The sequence below is a fragment of the Emys orbicularis genome, chromosome 5, assembly GCF_028017835.1.
Source record: "Emys orbicularis isolate rEmyOrb1 chromosome 5, rEmyOrb1.hap1, whole genome shotgun sequence".
NCBI classification, from domain to species: domain Eukaryota; kingdom Metazoa; phylum Chordata; order Testudines; family Emydidae; genus Emys; species Emys orbicularis.
The window spans coordinates 58945605-58962523 of NC_088687.1; the positions used below are offsets into that span (position 1 = coordinate 58945605).

General features: G+C 40.5%; 1 protein-coding gene across 1 annotated transcript in view; it reads left to right on the forward strand.

The window, feature by feature from the left end:
* Positions 1–16919, forward strand: part of ARHGAP10 (Rho GTPase activating protein 10) — a 232123-nt gene that overhangs the window by 108535 nt on the left and 106669 nt on the right. The window contains exons 9-12 of the mRNA XM_065405556.1: positions 4538–4644; positions 6463–6557; positions 15193–15274; positions 16618–16660. Coding sequence (XP_065261628.1) covers positions 4538–4644; positions 6463–6557; positions 15193–15274; positions 16618–16660 — 327 coding nt within the window. The remainder of the gene's footprint in view (positions 1–4537; positions 4645–6462; positions 6558–15192; positions 15275–16617; positions 16661–16919) is intronic.

The window sequence follows — 16919 nt, forward strand, 5'->3', positions numbered from 1 at the left end:
TGCGATGAAAGACCTTAACATCGAACTTTGACTCAGTAGTCAAATGACAGTCCAATCCTGTGTGGTCCTCAGAAGACACATGGCGTTGTGCACATGTGACCCCCTTCACCAGGCTTTCCAAACCTGGCTGGGTGAGGTCTACATCCCAAACAAGGACTCTTTGGACAAGAGTCTCACTTCCTCCCAACATCTGGGCATCTCTCACCTGGTGGGAGAAGAGCAACAATGTTTGTGTGGGTTCCCTGTATTCCTTTGTCATGGACGTGTCTCTTCTAGGCTGGGGAGGGCACCTGGGTGACCAAGTAGCTCAAAGTTCCCAGACTCCACAAGAGTACATGTGCTACATCAATCTCCTTGACCTACAATCAGTATGCCAAGCATGCAAACAATTCCTTTGTACTCAGGTCAGACAATATGACCGCTGTTTGTTATATAAACAAACAGGAGGGAGCAAGGTCCAACCCACTATGTTGGGAGGCAATACAACTCTGGAATTGGTATATCCAACATATCAGCCTTTCTGCAGTGCTCCTCCTGGGCATAATGAATTCCCTAGCAGACAGCCTCAGCAGGAATTTTCACAAGGAATACAAATCGGTGCTCATGTGACAGCAGTCCAGCAGATATTTTGTGGGACTACTTTGCCACTCACTCAAACAAGAAGTGTACTCAGCTTACTGCTCACAGAACAGCTTACTGCTGCGTCATTCCTAACACAATGGTCAGGCCCATTGATGTATGGCTTCCCTTCCATTCTCCTCCTACCACATATTGTGCTCAGGAAAATAAAGATGGACAAGGTGACAATATTCTTAATACCTCCGTGGTGGCCAAAGCAGTTCTGGTTCATGATGGCTCTCCAGATGTTTTCCCTCTCCTGCATCTACCTACTGTCATAGAAGGGGGTAGGACCAAGAGTCCAACCCAGCGTTCCTCTGCCTGGCTTTTGAATGGGCAATAAACTTAGAGAGAATCCAGTACCTCTTAAATCAGGCCAGTTAAATTTGAGGATTCCAGCTCTTATTCCATAGTTCAGCTATGTGCTTTCATTGTCTAGTTGTGTTCTTACTGTTTAATAAAATAGGCTGAATGTTGGACAGCAAATATCATGAATCCTGTTGTGCTGATACACAGATGTTATGCAAAGAACATCCTATTGATGCATTCCAGTACACACAATCCAACTTGCGGTGTATTTAAATGACTAATAAGTTGTAGTGATCTTAACCCTGGACAAATGGCAGTGAATTCAAATGTTGGCTTTTAAACAAGTCTAATCGTTTTAAAATATCTGATTTAAAGTTTTAAAAATATGCACACTCTTAATGTTGATTTTTATCTAATCTGAGGCTGGCACTCTCTCAATGAGCTAATGGTGATTAATTGCATAATCAGAACAACATCTTGTACGATGCAAATGAGGGCATGTATAAAATGAGTGTATCACGTATTGAAGATTCTACATGCTCCTTGAAAGGATTCACAGTCATTGCTTCACACTCCTGACTGTTTTACGTGCTAGTCCTGAAAAAGTGTTTTAAACTCACCAACATTGAGGAATCATCATCCTGATGACTCCATTCTCTAAGAAAACACTATTTTGGGTCCTTGTTCCCTTTCTTTTCCTATTTTGCCCTATTTAAAAATAATTCTCAAATATGTTTGTGTATTTTAATTTTTTAAATGCCTTTTCCCCGTCTATAGATGCCAAATGTTTAGATTTATTTTTGTTTCAATGTAAGCATTGTCAGCTAAACTATAGAAACTATTAAGACACATTGATTCTTTTATATCAAACCCAAAATCATGTGAAAAAGGTTTAGGGACTTTTATGGGAGTTCAGGAAACTTGGAGAGCTAGTGCTGCCCAGACTGTGTCCAGCTGAGTGCTGGATTGGCAGCTGGCTAGAAATCTGAGGGCAGCACTTTTTTCCCCCCAGCTGGTCTCTCCTCTAATGTAGATGTGTAGTCTACATAGACTGCATATCCAGGCAAACAACGTTTCCTGACCAGCTTACACTTCTGCTCAAATCAGTATGGAACATTATGTGCTTGGATGTAGTCTCCCTGGACTGCACCTGGATTTAATTGACTATCCTTTAGGCATTTCTGCTACCTGTGTTTAATAATAATACAGTGCCTATAGCAGATAAATGTGGTACCTAGCTACTTTACAATATCAAAACAACCAAATTGATTAAAAACATCCTGATCCTCATTTAAAAAAATACTCTATGGTCTGAAACAGTAAACAAATATAGAAGTATAGTCTCAAGGCTGATTGGACCAAAAAAAGCTATGAATATTAATCTGATCTCACTAAATTTAGGCTTTGACCAGGATCAGACTGGGTGGGAGGAAGGGCTGATTCTCCCAAGCTGTACCTATTCACCACACTGATATGCTGAGGTCTTGGCTCCCTTGCTAAGATCATATGCTGGGCTGGACTCCTGCCTTCCTGAGTTTCTGTCCCAGTAAATAGTCAGGTTGCAGCAGTAAAGACTCCTTACTGCTCACAAGGCAGGAATTTCTGCAATGGCAGCTCCTGCTGGTTCCATTGGCAATTGCTCTCTGCTGAGGGAAGTGATGCAGTAGCAAGCTGGCCTTGGTTTTTTATGTTCCAGCTTGCCTGCTGCATTTTTGATTTTGGTGCTCTGGTTCTGGCTGGCTGGCGATACCAATGTCATAAGTTTAGGAGAAAAATGGTGGCTGGCTCAGAAGTGAGTATGCGCCGTGTTACCCATGTGTATGCCCAGTTCAAGCCATAGCTGTGACATTTGAAAGGGTCAGTGAAAGGGGCCTTAGAGAATTCCCTTTCTGATGTCCAAAAAGCTGAGTTCCAGGCTTCAACAGCTGAGATGCTCTTGCTGATTTCAGCTGTTGCCATAGAGCATAATGTAAGGTAGTCTCTAAAATAACTGGGGTTTATATCATGTAGGTTTTTTAAAGATGATTACTGGCACCGGGATTGTAGCCAGAACTAGGTAATGTAGAGTTTGAAGCATTGGTGTTCTGTATTCTTAATGACCAATCCTACTCAAAGTTGGTCTGTACCAGCTAAGCTTCCAGGGACTCAAAGACTAAATACAGTAAAGTATATTATAGTGAAAGGTCTGGAAGTGACAAAGGCATGAATAGCTATAGCAATGTCTGTATTGCGGATAAAAGATCCCAGTTTCTCTTATAAAAGATGCAGGTGACCATGAGCCATGTTATAGTATTCTGTGGTATGTTTGACTTGCTGGCCTTTCTTGCATTGGATAGAGTGAAAAATGTCTATGGAACCAAATGTGCCTAGTGTTCAAATTCAGGTTACTGTGACAAAGTTCCTCCTCTATCTTGGTGGGTCCTGCGCTTATTGGCGGATTTTTTTGCCTCAGAGATTCACCATGTGGGTTGGGGAACAGCCCAGAGACCTTCCCCTCTGGAAAAACCCACAGTCCAGGTCAATTGGGAGGAAGCCGGGCCCGCCCTCTACTCCGGGTTCTAGCCCAGGGCCCTGTGGACTGCAGCTGTCTATAGTGTCTCCTGTAACAGCTACATGACAGCTACAACTTCCTGGGCTACTTCCCCATGGCCTCCTCCAGATAACCTTCCTTATTCTCACCACAGGGCCTTCCTCCTGGTGTCTGATAACACATGTGCTCCTCAGTCCTCCAGCAGCACACCCTCTCACTCTCAGCTCCTTGCACCTCTTGCTCCCAGCTCCTCACACTCGCACCACAAAGTGAAGTGAGCTCCTTTTAAAACCCAGGTGCCCTGATTAGCCTGCCTTAATTGATTCTAGCAGCTTCTTCTTAATTGGCTCCAGGTGTCCTAATTAGCCTGCCTGCCTTAACTGGTTCTAGCAGGTTCCTGATTTCTCTAGTGCAGCCCCTGCTCTGGTCACTCAGGGAACAGAAAACTACTCATCCAGTGACCAATATATTTGCCCTCTACCAGACTCCTGTACCCCACTGGTCTGGGTCTGTCACATTACTCAAAAAAATTGTTTTTCTTTTTTATCCCTTAATCTGAAATTCATATTAGTACTCAAATTCACTTACTCAAAACAGATTATTCAAAGTTCTGAATACCCTCACTTCCAGGTAGTTGGATAAACAGATTTACCTGTATATAATGATGTATCAGACAGCATTTTGTTTTAGAACTAGGATTATATGATGAGTTTAGTGGTTAATTGCTGATGAGCACACCTAATGTGCTCTGAAATTCCTTGATTTCATTGTAAGCAATTGTATGGGCAAAAATGCTTTTGTCTAGCAGTTAAGGAGGTAAGATGGAGATGCATCTAGTAAGAGCTGTTTTCCATTAGGTTGCAAATATCAGTGAGAATAGAATACAGCATGCAACAGTGTACAGAGCACTAAACATAGGCTAACATTTATTATGATTTGACAGCAATATTGCTCGACTTTGTAACTTGATACAGTACATTTAGGAATGTAATGATAGGTTAAGTAGAATTTTGTAAACTTGGAAGAGTAACAAAATATTTTAAATAATAAGACATAGTTAATGCTTTGATTTTCTTTAAGGGCCTGCCCCATTTGGCTCCAGTTGGGTAAAACATTACTGCATGTATAGGAAGGAGACAAAGAAGTTCACCATGATCCCATTTGAACACAGGTCAGGAGGGAAAATTGTAAGTACATTTCATTATACTTCTTCATGCCCTGTATCTAAATGAGAGGATATGTTAGATAAGATAGGTCAAATATCTTTTTCATGCAGTTCACAATTTGCCCTCTAAGGACATTAAGCTAAAATAATGGAATGGTTTAATAGATAAGGATTCTGTAGAAGTTTTAGTTGCTTAGTTTTGGAAAAGTAGAGAACATATGAGAGCTAAAATGCACCTAATATGCCTTTAATGTGTGGTTTTCACTAAGGGGATTTAAAGTTTAGTCTGATTATAACCAAGTGTGACTTGAGAAAGTACAGTCGCATTAGGTTTCTCACTTATACTCTCCATCCAAATTTTTTTTCCATGGCACGTAGACAAGAGAGCTGGTGGGGGGCGGGGTTAGGTTAGGAGGCTTTTAAATAATTCTTAAAATGGAATGTAATTTGCACAGACAATCAGAAAAATAATTTAAGCTTTCCTTGATAACATCTAGAACATTCAGGGCTCAGTCCTCTGTTGGATGCTGAATGCCCTTAATTCCCATTGAAGTGATTGGGAATTGAGGGCACTCAGCATCTTGCCGGACCTGGCATTAAATGACGGCATTAGTATGAGTGAAATATGTTTTTGTTACGGAAATAATAAATTTGAAGATGAAAAAGGCATTTTAGATCTCCTAGTCAATCTTCCTGCAAATGCAGCATCCTGCCCTGTTTTTGTCCTGTTTAGTTTTAATAGTCCCCAGGGCTTGGACCTCCATTGAAGATTATATCCATGTATGCTTGGTAGAGAGGACAATCTTTTCATCATTCTTAGTAAAACATATTTCTTTAAATGTATTGGGTAAAATTTTCATAAGTGCCTAAATGACTTCAGAGCATAAATGCTAATGGAAGTCTATAGCACTTAGGTTCCTAAGTCATGTAGACACTTTTGTAAATCTACACTCTAACTTATTGTGACTGTAATAGGCCATTTTAGTTAACCAAATGAAATCTGTAATCATGCACTAAAAAGTTTCTAAAGAGACACCAGCAAGGCAGCTAAGCCAAAAAATGTAACCTGTTGTTCTGTCTGGCATTTGTCCTTTTTTGAAGATCTCTTCTTCTTGAACGCCACAGTATGATTTATTATTTCAAACCAAAGCTTCATGCATCTGGAAATGTTAAAATTAATTAAAATGCATAACATACTGTCCACCACACAAAACTAATGGCTGCATGTTCGGATTCAGGAGAGTGCGTCATACAGCAGCTTATTGAAATTCAGTCACAGTTTATTTCGTGCATTTGATTTTTGGATGCTATAAGGATGAGTTTACAAATGTGCTATGAACACATGGTGGGTTTTGAAGATAACACCTGCTATAAAAGTCAAATTTCATGGTACTGTAAGTCCCTTTTTTGTCCTAACTACTTTAATTGTAGCCCTTTAAAGTAGAATTTGGAATATTACCATGTCTGGGGGAAAATGTTGCAGTGAAAGTCTCTCTCACAATATGTCTGCATTGATGTTGCAATGGGTGCAAAGTTCTGATTTTTTTATTACAATGTTTTTATTCATTTAAACTACCAAATTTCAAATAAAAGACACACTATTGCTGCAGATGTATAAAATAGCCTTGTTTTTGAGACTTCTGCAGTAACACGTTTAGTTTTTAAAGACATGAATAGCAGCCATAACTGAATTCCATTGCATATGTCAGTTTCAATCCAGCTTTTGCTTTTACTTTAATATAGGTTTACCGTATTCAGATTGCATCACGTGGCTTCCAGAAGCTTTGGATTTAAGTTTTGTTATTACATAAAGCATATAAAAAAAATCTCTTGTTTATAGGGTGATGGGGACGTTTTCCTCCTTACATGCTGTACCAAAAGAAATGTGGATACTATAGACAGACGTTTCTGTTTTGACATAGAAGCTGCAGACAGGTAAGCTGGTAAAATACACTAAAGAAAGCATCAGGGTAAATGTTAATAATAACTTGGATTCTATATGCTGCCTCTCACTACGAGGATCTCAGATGCACAGGGTTCTCTGTTACTTCAACATTAGAGGGAAGAACCCCATGGAGAATTACAGTTTCTTGTGATTTGTTGTATGCTGGTCACTGAAATGAAAGGCATATTACAAAGCTGCATTTTGGCTAAGTTAGAACCAGGCAATTTATTCTTATTATGGCATGCAAAGGCAACATAAAAGTAACATACAGTAGCACCTCAGAGTTACAAACATCAGAGTTACGAACTGACTGGTCAACCACACACCTCATTTGGAACCAGAAGTACACAATCAGGTAGCAGCAGAGGACTCCCCTCCCCCCCACACCTCCCAAAAAAGAAAAGAAAAAAGCAAACACAGTACAATACTGTGTTAAAACATAAAATATTAAAAAAGGGAAAACTTAAATAGATTTGACAAGGAAACTGTTTCTGTGCTTGTTTCATTTAAATTAAGACGTATAAAAGCTGCATTTTTCTTCTGCATAATAAAGTTTTAAAACTGTATTAAGTCAGTGTTAAGTTGTACACTTTTGAAGGAACAACCATAATGTTTTGTTCACAGTTACAAACAACCTCCATTCCCGATGTGTTCATAACTCTGAGGTTCTACTGTACAAATTTTTCATTACAGGGCATGATACATCCCATACAATGGTGCAACCATCGCTCCTGTGTGACTCCATTTGCGTTCTACTGGGTTATCTCAAACTCAGGAAACTGTGTACTCATTTTGCCTATCAGAGAAATCTAATATTTTAAAATATGTCAAATTTTATGTTTTCCACCTCAACTGGTCTTCATTCAGTGTCAGGGTGGAAGAATCCAGTTTAGAAGGGCATTGTGAATAAAAATACATCTTTGACCAAGATGTATTCCATTGGTTAAACAGTTTTCTCTCTCTGCACTGGACTGGAGTAGGTCTAGTACGAAATGCTACTTGGAATGTAGGAGAGTCTCATCAATTCCCAGTTATGGGTTTCAGGCTTCAAAATACTTAATTTAAACTGCATATTGGAGGTCAGTTTTATAGATGAGATGGTCAAACATAACCCAAACTCCTTTACACTGATGCATCATTGGATATCCTGGGGTAGAGACTCTTCCCAGTGTGCCTTGTGTCTGTAACACCCCATTAATCAGCATGATTAGAGCCCTGCACAGATAAAAAATTTGTATCTGTAACCAATCCGCAAAAATGATCTGTGGATATGATTTTCAGGGCTCTCTAAGCGTGATTTAGTGGTTAATATGGAATCTGCATCTGTCTGTCTCTGACATGCAAATTGTCATCTTTATTAAGCCCTATGCCAGGGTGGAACATGTTTATAATATCCTACCAGGCCTCAGGGAAGCTACAGTTTTTACTCCTAACTCTCTGTTCACTTCCATGAGTGTGGAGAAATCCATAGATTCTAGAAAAATGTTTTAAAATCAGAGCTGGATTATTTTTTTAAATGTTACTTTGCTCTTTGCCATTCCCTGTCACTCTGGCAAGTCTTCTGATGATGTAACACTCTGTGACCTTATGCACAGAGTAATCTGTCACTTTCTGTGATATTTCTCTAACATTTTTCTGACTTCGTTCTTTTGCAGCTCTTGCCTTCCAGCCCATCCAACTTACTCACCGAGCTCGCCAATTAATGCTATTCTAACCTGGCACATGGTGTGTAAACTTAATTCTTCAGTCTCGTGTGCTTATTGCCACTGAGCTGGAATGGAGCATGTTTGGTTGATACTGCAAAACAATTTTTCATGCCCATCTTCCCCCTGCAAAATTGAACCAATTCCTGTTCACTGTGACCAGTAGACAAGGCTGCCTCTTGTGGTATTGAGATGTAACTGGTTAAAAGACAGGAAACAAAGGATAGGAATAAATGGTCAGTTTTCAAAATGGAGAGAGGTAAATAGTGGTGTCCCTCAGGGGTCTGTACTGGGACCATTGCTGTTCAGCATATTCATAAATGATCTGGAAAAAGTAGTAAACAGTGAGATGGCAAAATTTGCAGACGATACAAAACTACTCGGGATAGTTAAGTCTAGGGTGGCCAGATGTCCCTATTTTATAGGGACAGTCCCGATATTTGGGGCTTTTTCTTATATAGGCGCATATTACACCCCACCCCTTGTCCCGATTTTTCACACTTGCTGTCTGGTCACCGTAGTTAAGTCCCAGGCAGACTGTGAAGAGCTACAAAGGGTCTCTCAAAACTAGGTGACTGGGCAACAAAATGACAGATGAAATTCAGTGTTGATAAATGCAAAGTAATGCACATTAGAAAACATAATCCCAACTATACATACAAAATGATGGGATCTAAATTGGCTGTTACCACTCAAGAAAGAGATCTTGGAGTCATTGTGGATAGTTCTCTGAAAACATCCACTCAATGTGCAGCAGCAGTGAAAAAAGCGACCAGACTGTTGGGAGTCATTAAGAAAGGGATAAATAATAGGACAGAAAATATCATATTGCTTCTATGTAAATCCATGGTATGCCCACATCTTGAATGCTGTGTGGAGATGTGGTCGCTCTATCTCAAAAAGTTATATTGGAATTGGAAAAGGTTCAGAAAAGGGCAACAAAAATGATTAGGGGTATGGAATATCTGCCATATGAGGAAAGATTAATAAGACTGGGACTTTTCAGCTTGGAAAAGAGATGACTAAGGGGGGATATGATAGAGGTCTATAAAGTCATGACTGGTGTGGAGTAAGTAAATAAGGAAGTGTTATTTACTCATAATGCAAGAGCGAAGGGTCACCAAATGTAATTAATAGGCAGCAGGTTTAAAACAAACAAAAGGAAGTATTTTTTCACACAACGCACAGTCAACCTGTGGAACTCCTTGCCAGTGGATGTTGTGAAGGCCAAGTCTACAACAGGGTTAAAAAAAAACTAGATAAGTTCATGGAGGATAGGTTCATCAATGACTATTAGCCAGGATGGACAGGGATGGTGTCTCTAGGCTCTGTTTGCCAGAAGCTGGGAATGGGCGACAGAGGATGGATCACTTGATGATTACGTGTTCTGTTCATTACCTCTGGGACACCTGGCATTGGCCGCTGTCGGAAGACAGGATACTGGGCTAGATGGACCTTTGGTCTGATCCAGTAGGGCCGTTCTTATGTTCTCATGTACCCCTTGTGGATAGAGGCTGTGCTGGCTGCTCAGTAGAGGCACTGTCTCAGCTGGCGTAGGGGCTTAGCAGCTGCCCTAGCTTCATTAATAGCAGTCTGGACCAGCACTGCTTTGTATTGCTCAGACATCTCCTCCACAAAAGTAGTCAAAAGACTGACCATTGGTCATGGGTTTTGTGTGTCCCCATGGCTCGGATACAGGGAGTGACCAATGATTTCTAGGAAAGAATCTCAGGTTTAGTAATCAATTGACATCTGTTTGTTTTCAAAGCTCTCTTAGAAAGAAACTAACTCTCATTTTTTTTAATCAGAAGCTGTGATTGTCCTTTATCCTTACTCAGAATCCAAGCTGTAGGTTTTATGGGCTCCAAAACTTGCCTCAAGCTAACAAAAAATAGATACCAATTCTTCTGATTTAATGTCTCGTGTCACGTTTGATGTTTTTCTACTCTCATATATGTACAACATAAGAATGGGTCTGTGCTATGGGAATCTATTTGACGTTTTGAAGTATTCTAATTTCTTGAGAAATAGTTAAACATTAATGTACTTGTCATTACAGTGGAAGATGTGAGTAGTTTGAGTATTTAATATTTTTAATATCAGTGGACAGATAGTACAAATTTTCTTATTTCATACTGTTTCTATGTCTGCCACATGCACACTTTTTTGGCTTTGAAATGATACCTGCACTTCTCCATAAAAATATTGTCTAGCCCGGGGTCTCAAACTCAAATGACCATGAGGGCCACATGAGGACTAGTACATTGGCCTAAGGGCTGCATTACTGACACCTCCCCCCCGCTGCCCTCGGCCCCGCCCCCACTCCACCCCTTCCATGAGGCCACGCCCCTGCCCCGCCTCTTCCCACCCTTTCCCTGCCCCCGTTCCAACCCCTTCCCCGAAATCCCCACCCCAACTCTACCCCCTCCCTGCCCCCAGGGGGTGCAGGAGGGGTGTGGGGTGTGGAGGGGGCTCAGGGCAGGGAGTTGGGGTGCAGGAGGGGTGAGGGGTACAGGAAGGGGTCAGGGTGCAGGGTGCGGCAGGGGGCTCAGGGCAGTGGGTTGGGGTGCAAGAGGAGTGCGAGGTGCGGCAGGGGGTTCAGGGCAGGGGGTCGGGGTGCAGGGTGCGGCAGGGGGCTCAGGGCAGGGGGTCGGGGTGCAGGAGGGGTGCTGCCATGGGGCTCAGGGCAGGGGGTTCGGCTGCAGGAAGGGTTCGGGGGGCAGGATCTGGCCGGGCGTGTACCGGGGGCAGGGCAGGCTCCCTGCCTGCCTGTCTGCCCTGCCCCCGCAAGAGGCTGGAACATGGGGATTGGGGGGCGGAGGGGCTGTGCATTTCTGTTGCTTGAGCCACCGCCTCCAGCAGCTCCCATTGGCCGCGGTTCTCCGTTCCCGGCCAATTGGAGCTGCTGGGGGCACTGCCTAAAGTAACAGCCACACACAGCCCCTCTGCCCCCCCTTCCTCACGTTCCAGCCTCTTCCCGGAGCTGCGCAGGGCAGGCAGGCAGGCAGGGAGCCTGCCCTGCTCCCGGTGCTTGTCCGGCCACTCTGGTAAACACTGGCGGAGGGCGGGGGGGGGGGGGGGGGCTGCGAGGGGCTCGCGGGCCGCAGAAAATCACGCATGTTTGAGACCCCTGGTCTAGCCACTGTACACTCGTTCATCCTGATAAGAGGCTTTTCATCACTGCAGTTTATGCCCTGGTGATGCAATAGACCTTGCCTGCCCAAGAGATTTTTTCCCTGCATTGTTACTAGTTGATTTGGTTCCACCAGAAGTAGCAATGGCGGAAGTTCTAGAGTAGGCTAGGTTCCCTGACTGCACTAATGTTCTAGTAGTTTAACAGGTGGTGATAATACTGGCAAATGTTAAGAAATGAAACCTTAAATGTAGATAGCCTTTGTGGAGGAGGGGAAGGAATAAATATCTCTCCTAGACTAGCTTTTTACCAATACAGAACTTGGATTATTCTCCTGATATGCTGCTGAGAGAGAGAGTGTGTGTGTGTGTGGATCAGTTTTAGTGCTTTCACTTCACTTTTAAAATTCCAGTGAAGAGGAGGCGCATTTGCATTATGTAAAAGTGATATACTGGGTTTTGACTTTCACTAATGAAATGGAGATAAGAGAAGACATTGAAGTATTATGTGGTCCTTTTGCTAGTTCAGCCATTTCCCTGCTTTTCTTTCCCTACAGAATTATTCAGTTTTGTACATTTAGCATGGTTGAAACTGAATAATACTAAATGGCCAGTTTAAGCCCCGAAAAGCCAGTTTGGCCTGGAAAGTCTGCCTCCTCCCCATCTTACTACTTCTATTCATATATGTATTTGCTCATATTTAGCCACAAAGGGTATGAGATGCACACATTTAATGAAGTTCTGCAGAAGGCTTTTTTTTTTTTATGGTTTATTTTTACACCTGCTGGGGGAAGCAGTGTTTTTCAGGAGAGTAGGTACCTCTTGTATGCGCAATGATAGTACCCTCACTTTAATAGATCTAAAGAGAAATGTTTATGCCATTTGCAGTTCGTTTCTATAATTATAATTAGCTCCCCTGAGTCCAGCATTGGCTCAGAGGAAGGACAATTAAAAAAAAAAAAAATCTGAAGCAGGAAGCTTCCATTTACTACAGTATCTTGAATCCCTGGATTCTATGGGTATTTTGTCCTGATGTGTAATCCAAAGGGATGCACTGAGCAAGGGAGCAGGGCACCATAATTCCTATCTGCACAGTGCTATGCTGAAATTAATTTGGAAAACCAAAACATAGTTCAAAAAAAATAAAAAGAAGACTTTTTATCAATACATTAGAAGCAAGAGGAAGACCAAAGACAGGGTAGGCCCACTGCTTAGTGAAGAGGGAGAAACAGTAACAGGAAACTTGGAAATGGCAGAGATGCTTAATGACTTCTTTGTTTCGGTCTTCACCGAGAAGTCTGAAGGAATGCCTAACATAGTGAATGCTAATGGGAAGGGGGTAGGTTTAGCAGATAAAATAAAAAAAGAACAAGTTAAAAATCACTTAGAAAAGTTAGATGCCTGCAAGTCACCAGGGCCTGATGAAATGCATCCTAGAATACTCAAGGAGCTAATAGAGGAGGTATCTGAGCCTCTAGCTATTATCTTTGGAAAATCATGGGAGACAGGAGAGATTCCAGAAGACTGGAAAAGGGCAAATATAGTGCCCATCTATAAAAAGGGAAATAAAAACAACCCAGGAAACTACAGACCAGTTAGTTTAACTTCTGTGCCAGTGAAGATAATGGAGCAAGTAATTAAGGAAATCATCTGCAAACACTTGGAAGGTGGTAAGGTGATAGGGAACAGCCAGCATGGATTTGTAAAGAACAAATCATGTCAAACCAATCTGATAGCTTTCTTCGATAGGATAACGAGTCTTGTGGATAAGGGAGAAGCTGTGGATGTGGTATACCTAGACTTTAGTAAGGCATTTGATACGGTCTCACATGATATTCTTATCGATAAACTAGGCAAATACAATTTAGATGGGGCTACTATAAGGTGGGTGCATAACTGGCTGGATAACCGTACTCAGAGAGTTGTTATTAATGGTTCCCAATCCTGCTGGAAAGGCATAACGAGTGGGGTTCCGCAGGGGTCTGTTTTGGGACCGGCTCTGTTCAATATCTTCATTAACGACTTAGATATTGGCATAGAAAGTACGCTTATTAAGTTTGCGGATGATACCAAACTGGGAGGGATTGCAACTGCTTTGGAGGACAGGGTCATAATTCAAAATGATCTGGACAAATTGGAGAAATGGTCTGAGTTAAACAGGATGAAGTTTAACAAAGACAAATGCAAAGTGCTCCACGTAGGAAGAAAAAATCAGTTTCACACATACAGAATGGGAAGAGACTGTCTAGGAAGGAGTACGGCAGAAAGGGATCTAGGGGTTATAGTGGACCACAAGCTAAATATGAGTCAACAGTGTGATGCTGTTGCAAAAAAAGCAAACATGATTCTGGGATGTATTAACAGGTGTGTTGTGAGCAAGACACGAGAAGTCATTCTTCCGCTCTACTCTGCTCTGGTTAGGCCTCAGCTGGAGTATTGTGTCCAGTTTTGGGCACCGCATTTCAAGAAAGATGTGGAGAAATTGGAAAGGGTCCAGAGAAGAGCAACAAGAATGATTAAAGGTCTTGAGAACATGACCTATGAAGGAAGACTGAAAGAATTGGGTTTGTTTAGTTTGGAAAAGAGAAGACTGAGAGGGGACATGATAGCAGTTTTCAGGTATTCAAAAGGGTGTCATAAGGAGGAGGGAGAAAACTTGTTCACCTTAGCCTCTGAGGATAGAACAAGAAGCAATGGGCTTAAACTGCAGCAAGGGAGGTCTAGGTTGGACATTAGGAAAAAGTTCCTAACTGTCAGGGTGGTTAAACACTGGAATAAATTGCCTAGGGAGGTTGTGGAATCTCCATCTCTGGAGATATTTAAGAGTAGGTTAGATAAATGTCTATCAGGGATGGTCTAGACAGTATTTGGTCCTGCCATGCGGGCAGGGGACTGGACTCGATGACCTCTCGAGGTCCCTTCCAGTCCTAGAATCTATGAATCTATGAATTGGAAAGCAGACATAAAAAGGATTGAGGCATATCATATTTATAAATATGGTATTCAGTGGCAGGGTGAATGTGATACACTTTTTTTTAATTGGCAGGAAAGTAATTACCGGCATCACCACTCCTGCTTCATTGCAGCTGTTAACTTCCCTTGCACTTGGTTTCTTTACAGAGCTTCACAATTATTCATTTTTAAAAGTTCCCTCATACTCTATTAAAAAAAAAAAGTTAGATTTACACTAATCTCTATTTACTAATCTCTACATCCCAAAATTGAGACTTTCTTCATTTGTTAGGAAAATTTTAATAGCTGAATTTTGTAATGAGGTATTATATTAAGACTTAATTACTCTTTATAAAATGTACTATAGAATATTTACTAGAATACTCTAGAGTATTGGCACAAATAATTAAAACTGAACTCTACATTTCAAATAAATTAACAAAGTAATTTTTTTGTACAATAGCCCTGATCTTATATATCTTGTATATCTTATAATTCACAAAATTCAGTAATTCTCAGTTCTTGATAAAATTAACAAGCTTCTACTTTAAATAAATAGTGTATAATGGATTGTTGTTGTTTTTTTCTGGCTACCTAATTTGCAGAATGTCTGTTCACTTTGGGGATACAGTTGATTTGTCAATACATCAATTTCAAGGGTGAACAATGTTCTGTAATATAGCAAAAAAAAAAAAAAAAAAAAAAAAGTTTGTTCTTGGACAGTGAATTTTGTGATGGTGATGGGATGTGCCATCCAAAAAGAGGCAAAATTGATATTATATGTACTGGCTAATAAAAAGACAAATGTAGTTATTTTCCTTTATTGGTGTTCCTGTAGATCTGTTACTCCTGTGACCATGCAGGCATTTTCTGAGGAGGACAGGAAGCTGTGGATGGAAGTCTTGGATGGAAAAGAAACTGTAAGAATATAATATATGGATTATTTTTTCACATACAGTTATAGTGTAATGATGATCATGTTTTCTGCAGTCCTTATATACCAGGTTTACATAGTTCTGCAAAATGATAGATTTGCTGAAAGAGAATATCCGTGAAATAAAACATTAGCATAGGATAGAGATCTGTAAAGATTGTGGTGAAGCTGTGGTTTTTCATTTTTGTAACAGCAAAAATTGATTTGATAAATAGATTCCATTACAATGATTATATCACTATTGTAGGTAATGGCTAGTGTAGACTTAATCACTATCCCAGATAACAATCTACTCTATTCAAATAGACTTGCATGAGCAGTCATGTGACAATATTTCTATAAGCTTAAAAATGTACTGTACACTGGAAAATAATAGGTCTGTCTTGAAAATGATTTTATTTTTTAATCTGTTCATGATTGAGTAGTTGTCCTGTTTTTGGTTCATATCAAAATACTTTAGAAATGGAATGGAGCTGGAGAGTTAGGATACAGCACTGGATTATTCGTGTTGTTATACTTGAGTATTCAGATCTAGGGTTTAGGTTTCGTAAGCCAAGAATAGTGGGACTTGATAGTAGGTATTATTATTTCTGTGTCACAACAGATAGTTCCTGTGAATTTAAAAATTCTTTTCTTTACCCCTTTTTTGTCAGCATCATAGCAAAAACTTTTTAAAGCCTTGAATATGTTCCAGTTATAATTCACCAGGACTTGATTTACCCAACAGAATTCAGCAGTTAAATATATATAATGTTGAGTTGCCAATAGTTCTGGAAAATTTAATTGAAAAATGTTGTTTGTTTGGGTTGACATTAAAATTTGCATCTACCTCAGCTGCTATGGTGCCACTTGAGAGATGTAATACAAGTGCCCCATGCCTTCAATGACCTCGTCAGGATGAGCTTCCTGGCCTGATTACATCTTTCATGAATGCACAGCGGGCAGCCAGGGAATCTGCCTATAGAGAAAAATGGGGGTGTGGGGCACCTTAACTACAGCTCTTGTAAGGCTCTGTGGCAGCTTAAGTGGTTTCAGTTTAATGTTGATCTAACCCAAAATGAAATGTGTCATTCCACAAAAAGTTTAGATGGTTTGACTCTTCATGCTCTTTGGAACAAACACAAATGTCAAATATCTGAATTCCCCATGGGCTGGAAATTGTTATTTGAGCCCCTCTAGGCTAATGTACTGTATCAAGTGAGGCCCAGTATTTGTTAGCAATCAAGTGCTGCAGTTGTGCCTACTTGGCATTAAGCAGGAAGCATCTTGATTCTGTTCTTAAGAACTTTTTTACTGCAGAGCGCTTACATTTTTGTATTTTTCTATTAGCTGTTCATCAATTTGTATAGAGCCAACACAAGACGGGAGGGAAGTAAGTACCTGGAGCTACTATTAAAACTAATATTTATTATATTAAATATGTTAATATTTTAATAAATAAATATCAATTAAATATTTAACATTTTAATTCTGAAATGCATAGATAAAAATGTTTTACAAGAGATTACACACTTTTAAAAAGAACTCAATTTTAATCACTTAGGCTCCGATTCTGAAAACTCGTATGCATATACATAACTTGACTAACATAAGTTGTCCCACAGAAGTTAATGTTTCTTCTCACAGGAGTA